Raw genomic sequence first — 6,720 nt, 5'->3', positions numbered from 1 at the left:
GCGGGGGGGGGGGGGGCGTGTCCGCACGGCCCTGGGGCTCCCGGGTCCCCGGGCGCGGCGCGGCTGCCGCCGGGCGCCATGTGCCGGGCCATGCGGGCGGCGGGGCGGCCGCTCCGCCCCCGGGCCGGGGGGGTGCCAGGTGCCGGGGCGGTGCGTCCCCTGCCCCGCCCCGGCCCGCCCTGCTCTCCGCTCCCCTCCCACCCCCCGCGGGCCGGGGGAGCCCAGCGGCGCCCCAGGGCGGCTCCGCAGCCGGCGGGATGTCGTGCGTCGTCCCGGCCGCGGGCGGCGGCGGCAGCGCGCTGCCTCGGAGCGCGGCGGCCGAGGGCGGCCAGCAGGTAAGGGGCAGGGCGGCGGGGCCCGGCGCTGTAGGCGGGCGGGCACATGGGGCTGAGTCACGCCGGGCAGCGCGGTGCCGGGGGTGCCCGCTTCCCCCCTCCCCGCCCCGCCGGGCATCGGCCCTTCCCTTCCCGAGAGGCGGCCGTCAGCCGGGCCCTTCCAGGTAGGAGAGCGGCCGGCGGTGCGCGGGAAGCTCCCTGCCGCCAGCACACGGCGCGGCCAGCGGCCTCTTCCCCGCCGCAGGCAGCGGCCCGGAGCTGGGCTGGCCCGCGGCGGGAGCCCGGCGGGCTGCAGCGGGAGCGCGGCTTTCCCCGCCGCTGCTCGCACCTCCCTCGCGCTGGGGCGAGGCAGGTGCAAAATGCTGAGCGGGAGCGCCGGTCCCCGCCGTGGGTGACGAGGCTCTGCGGCGTCCCCCGGGGCATCTCTGCCGGCTTCCACCCCTCCGCCTCGGGCCTTACCTGTGCTGTGGGGCAGGGGGATGCGCTGCCCTTTGCAGGCACCGTGGAGTCTGTGGGAGGCCGGGGGTAGGTGCTGTGAAATTGTGTGTGTGTGCTCGCTCTCAGCAACCCTTATATGCCTGATTTCGGGAGCTGCCGTGTGCACCTTAAAAACCAGTGAGACAGTTCTGGCTGATGTCTTCCAGAGTCACGAAGAAGATGACAGGAAGGTAAGGAGGAGAGAAAAAAACCGAGTTGCTGCACAGAGGAGCCGGAAGAAGCAAACTCAGAAAGCAGATAAACTTCATGAGGTGAGTGGGTACTCAATGTTTTGCCAGGCACAGCTTGGGTACCGAGCACAGGACTTCATGATAAATGGGACTTCTTAAGCAGGCGTGGGCCTGCCTTCATGCTAATGCAGCTCAGAGAGCTGTGGGTGTGAGGCGGAGATGTGCTACGGGGTGCCTGCTCAGGAACTCCCGGACACTGATGCTCATGTTGGACAGCTCTGCCATCGGTGACGCTGCCAAGGAGAGAGAGAGACGTGGTCCAGCCCTCGCCTCACCCTCCTTCTTTTTCTGTTCCCCTGACCACCCGGTAAACTGGATCATGGGGCTCCTCTGGGCTAAAACAAACCCATTTTCGTCTGGGTTAGCGTTAAGTTTGTCAGGTTCGCTATGGCGGTGGATGAATGCTTGCCGCCTGACGAGGGAGAAGGCGGTGGAGGTGGAGGGAACCATGCTGCTTAGTGGCAGTGCTGGCTTAAGTCAATTCTAAAACTGCGGTGTGAGACAGAAATACCCAGTTGAAAAGGCTTCATAGGAACTTCAAAACCTCCAGGCGCGAGATCTCAGGTCAGTTAGCTGTTATACTTGTATGCTCTGCTAAGTAACAGTGGGTGTTTCCAACAAACCATGAAAGTAACTGATTCTTCCAGAAACTCTTAATACTTCTTCTCAATATCACAATGTGGTGTAGTTTTCTTTGGTCCCCAGTGCAAATGCTGGAGGACAGGAATCCCCTTTCTCTGGTTTTGGATGTTACCTCACACAACACTGCTTTTGTTGTCGTCGGGGCTCTTGGGGTCAGTGTTCATTCTGCTGCTGTGATTGTGGCTGGGTCAGTTGTTCAGCTCTGGATGTTCAGCACAGGCTCTTCTCTTTCTCAGTGTGGAAAGATCTGCCAACAGTCAGCAGAGGCCAAGAGGGACATTGTGGGGAGTTTTGGGGTTGTCTTTTCCCAGATCTCCTCTGAGTCAGTGCCTGAGAAAGCCAGGTGCGGGGTACTTCTGGACAGGGGTAACCCCTGGCTTTTGTGGAATCATTTCTGGGCCCTGTGCTGTCCTGCAGCATCTCTGATATGCCTTCTGCACTTGAGGATCTTCCTCATGCTGGGAATTTTTATTCTCGGGCACACAGGTTTTCCCAGGTCCAGGCAGTTCTGGTTGAATAGGCATTCAGTCTTAGGAAGAACAATTTGATAGTCTCATTTTTGAAAATGGGACAGAGCAATGGGAGAGTAATACTTACTCCAAAACCCAACCCCACAGGGCTTGGGGCAACAAGAGGTGAGCAGACCCAGACTCAGGGATGGACAACTTTGCTGGAGTTTGGCTACAATAATGTTAGAAGGGCTGTGCCTGTTTTACTCTGCATGTGGGAGAGCTGGTGGGTGGTGGAAGGGTGTGAGGGAAGGCAAGGGGATCCAAACTCCTGCAAGCAAAGGGCAGCAGAGGCAGTGCCAACCTGCCCAGAGGAGCTTTGCATGAGAGGCTCTCCCTGCTGCCTGGTAAACAGGACTTTTAAGGCATGTGTAGGCTTTGAAGTTTGCTCTGAAGCTTTCCCAGGGAGGTGAGATTGAGTGGGTGAGTGTTGAGCCCAAGGCCAGCAGTGAGGGGCAGACACCTGCAGGTTTTCCGTGGGCTGGCTCTGAACCTCTAGCTCTCTTCTCTTTGGGATGAGAAGTCTTGACAGCAGGGACACTTGAGACATGCAGTTACCAAAAAACATGACACGTGAGTCTCACATCTGTCACAGATGTATGCTGTGGAGCATCTCAAAACTCCCCTGCAGTTAAGAGCAGCTTATTCATTGCCAGAGAAGCCTTAGCTCAAAAGCAGCCTGGGTCAGGGATAACCAAGGCAATGGTCAGGCCATCTGGTGACAAAGCAGGGCCGGGAACGAGCTGGCGTGATGCTCCCCTCCTCCTGCTCTTGAGTGCCCAAGCATCTGAGCAGGTGGCTACAAGCCCGGGCCGGGCTGGAGGAGAGTGGCTGGCACCGAGCGCCTTGCGCTAGGTGCGCACCTCAGCCAGCACCTGGGGAAATGGCCTCTCCCTGCATTGGCCTGGGGCAGGGGCTGCCCTTTCCTTATCGGTAATGCCAGGCACCGGGTTTACCCGGCACCTGCCTGCACTCAGTGCTTTCATTTTCTCCACTCTGACAGTGCAGAGCTGCCCTGCTCGGCCCTTCCTGGCACAGGTGGCCCAGGGCTGGAAGGGGCCACCATGGGGATGCAGCCACCCATGCCTGCAGCCCTGGGCTGCTGGGCACTCCCGAGGGCCAGCGGATCCTCCTGCTCTTCAGGACCACAAAAGGAGTTGCAGCGTGGTCAGGGCACAGGTCGTAAAGCACTCGCCCTGTTCCAGCAGCCAGGCTGTGACTGTCTTTCCTTGGCATTTGGCACATTGCAGTAAGAAACCATGCAGGTTTTCTACAGTTACATGAATATACTCAGGTGGAAGCACTGAAAGGAATGTTTTGACTATGAGTAGGCTTTTTTTTTTCCCCCCCTCCTTCCAGGAATATGAGTCCCTTGAGCAAGAAAATACCTCCCTGAAAAGAGAAATCGGAAAGCTAACAGATGAAATGAAACACTTGAGTGAAGTGTTGAAGGATCATGAAAAGATCTGTCCACTATTGCACTGCACCATGAACTTTGTGACCGTACCAAGGCCCGATGCACTCACCAGCTGCCTGCCAAGATGAGACCTCTCCTCCATCACCTTTAAATGTGATGTGTGAAAGTGCCATTAACAGGGGAGATTTGAAGAACCGCCTACTTATGGTGCAGGTCTTCCATCGAAGAGGGCTGGACTTGATCATGTAGCTCTTCTCCACATTGAAGTGGTATAGTCGTCTGAATCTCAGGAAAACACCAGTATGGAAAAAAAACAACTCGAACTGCGACTTCTTATTTGGTAGAATCTTTGAGCCACTGTTTTGCATTCAGTAACGCCAAAGTGCGGTGCAACCCACCATTGCGCGATGGAATGTAGACAAGGAAAATTACCGACCTTGGGCTGGGATGCCTTTCTCCCACATGTCCGCTGCCAGTAACCCTTTGTCACTTGTCATCCATGTATATCACATTCCGGCTGCTAGATTTTTTTCTCTAAACAGGTTTGGTTAATAAAAGTGATGTCCCATCTTTATGATGTTCTCCACCTTCTTCAATAATCAATGTCTTTATAATATCTCTACTTTACTGGTCAAATCAAAGGCCTAATGCTAATGTTCCCGTCAGTTGTTTTATTATTTGCTTATCGCCTCTTCATTGGTTCCTCTTCTGAAGTGTGTGTAACAAGTGAGTTTTCCCAGTCTTTATTTCTTTAATATCCCCAATCATCAGCCCTGCCAACATTAGTTCCTGGCGTGTTTTATATCCTAAAATATGTCTTGGCCAGTTTCTAATGATGATTGTCTGCTCTGTGTGGAAGAAAAGCAAAACAGAGTTTGCTGGTTCTACACGTTTTTTTAAAAAAGCAGATTTAAAAATTTACTGGTTTAATGCACCCACTGGAAATTAACAAATATCTTTATCCTTCATCTTGCATATTGCTTCTCGTAAATGATATCTGTGGCTAGAACAAATTGAGTTTAACTAAGCATTTTGTTCCCTGTCCACATTGAAGATGTTTGATAACTGCTTGCAAGAAAAACATTATGCTTTCTTAAACAAAAGAAAACATGGTTTTGTTTGGGGTTTTTTTTCTGTACAGAACGGGAGAATCATGACAATGTTAGTGAGAGATATACAGAAAAGTGTGTTTGCTTTCTCTGAAGATTCTTGGTAGTGTCAAGTTCTAGCAATGTGAATGCTGTAGCCTGGGATCCAGCAAAGAGTGTTTTTTCTCACAGTATTTCCAGTCAAAGAGCACCTAAAAAGCTCTACCCCTTTGCCAACTCTCTCACTTCAGCATTTGGATTTTTTTCAGTTCAACTCATGGGATTAATTTCTCCTCTCACCAGGATCATAGTATTTATCGTCAGAATATGATCTGAAATGTCTGACATTTTTTTTTCTTTTTTTAGCTTCTTCAGTAGAACGATGCATTGCTGATCACTGCCAACATAGAACTGGGGAAACCCTGTAGTCAACTCTGCGTTCTAAAGGGCCCTCTCATGCCATTGTCTTTTAGGCTAGAAGCTCCAGATAACAGGCATGAGCTGTTGGCTTCTTTAAAGGTTTTCATTAGGTTGTCCCCAAGAGAATTTTCAGCATTTGCAGAAGCTATCTACAGCCTAAATGCAGTCTTCAAAGTTTCTTATGGTCCTGTGAGAACTGAGTCATCCCACAAAGAAAATCTGATGCAGTCCCTGCCAAAGAAAATTCAAGTTGCAGGACACTTCAAAATACGCATTTTGGATAATGTTCTTGATATGCTTCTGTGTGTCACCCTTAAGAAAAGAAGCTGTCTTAAGCTTCTTCATCCACCCACCCACATTCCTTCAGGCTCTGGAAGCCACTGTGTAATTTGGGCAGAGCAAATGTGTAATGGAGAAGGAGGAGCATAGTGGAAATGAACAACATTCACTTCAGGGAAAATTCATTCTAGCTTAGGATGAAGGGAGAGTGAGAGAGGATGTCTCACATCTCTAAATTAGGTGTGTGCAACTGAGCTGAGGTTGGGAATGGAAAGTAGCTAGTTGAGGTCAGGGCTGGTGCAAAAGCATGGTCTCTCCTACAAATCCCTCCAGACCCTTGAAAATGGGAGGAAAGATCAACCACATTGTCCAAGACAGTCCAAGAATCCTCCTAAAGATTTCAGTCCTACAGCTGCTTACTTCTAGAAGTAGAGATCTAGTTCCTTGTGTAAAATACTTATCCTTACACATTCGTTCTTCTAAACATCTGTCCAGAAACTGGCTCCAGCTTATAATTTGGTAGTCCAAGTTCTATTGTACACTCTTCATCAGTAAGCACTATTTTTATCCTGCGATGCAAGCTTTAGTCCACTGTTTCTGCGTTGGAGTTTATTGGTTTATTGACTGTACAATGTCTATGCAGAGTGTACAGAGGGAGACAGCTGAATTCACAGCAACGTTGTGTGCTGGCAACAGCAACCTAAGTCCAAAAGTCCAAGGTTATGCTGCTATTCCTTGGAAAGGCTGGGAGCCCTCCAGGGGCCCTCACTGCCACCAGTTCCTTCCCACAACCGCAGGTGTGTAGCTCCAGCCTGTGCATCATGTCCATTAGTGACGGCGGGCTTTGAACCCTCCGGGGCCTGGGCTGCTGCTTTCTCCTCCACCTATTGCATCTTTTTTTTCCCAGGACTATTTCCAAAGGGCCTAAGCATTAGTCTTCCGATTAATAGATTAACCAAGGCATCTCTCACAAATAGTATTTTGTCTGACTAATGTTCAAAGGCAGTTGGGAATCCCAAGTAAAAGTAGTGAGCAAAATGCATGTCCCAAGCCAAATAAACCCAACATTCTGATATATTTATAGAATTTATGTCATAGCTGAATCATGGGTCAAAAGGGACAATGAACTGTTAAAGCACAGGCTTATGTATTCCTAAGCAAATTATACGCATATGGGCTGGTTACACTCTTCGCAGGAGCTGTTCATAAGGATATTGATTTACAGAGAGTTTCAAAACCGAAAGTATGTTCTGGAGCCTGGGATAATTGTTACACAAATAAGGAACCAGAAAAGAGAACAGA

The 6,720-nt window shown here is 51.1% G+C and overlaps 1 protein-coding gene across 1 annotated transcript; it reads left to right on the top strand.

The window, feature by feature from the left end:
• Positions 1–257: 257 nt before the first annotated feature.
• BATF3 (basic leucine zipper ATF-like transcription factor 3) lies at positions 258–3,759 on the top strand (the record flags this gene model as incomplete). Its single annotated transcript, XM_081997214.1, has 3 exons — positions 258–335; positions 980–1,084; positions 3,574–3,759. 3 exons carry the CDS (start codon positions 258–260, stop codon positions 3,757–3,759), a joined length of 369 nt encoding a protein of 122 aa, XP_081853340.1.
• Between the last annotated feature and the right edge of the window lie 2,961 nt (positions 3,760–6,720).

The sequence above is a fragment of the Phaethon aethereus genome (genome assembly GCF_964289735.1).
Source record: "Phaethon aethereus genome assembly, chromosome: 3".
NCBI classification, from domain to species: Eukaryota; Metazoa; Chordata; class Aves; order Phaethontiformes; family Phaethontidae; genus Phaethon; species Phaethon aethereus.
Note: the sequence above shows the minus strand (reverse complement) of the source record. Positions and strands in the feature narration are given on the sequence as shown.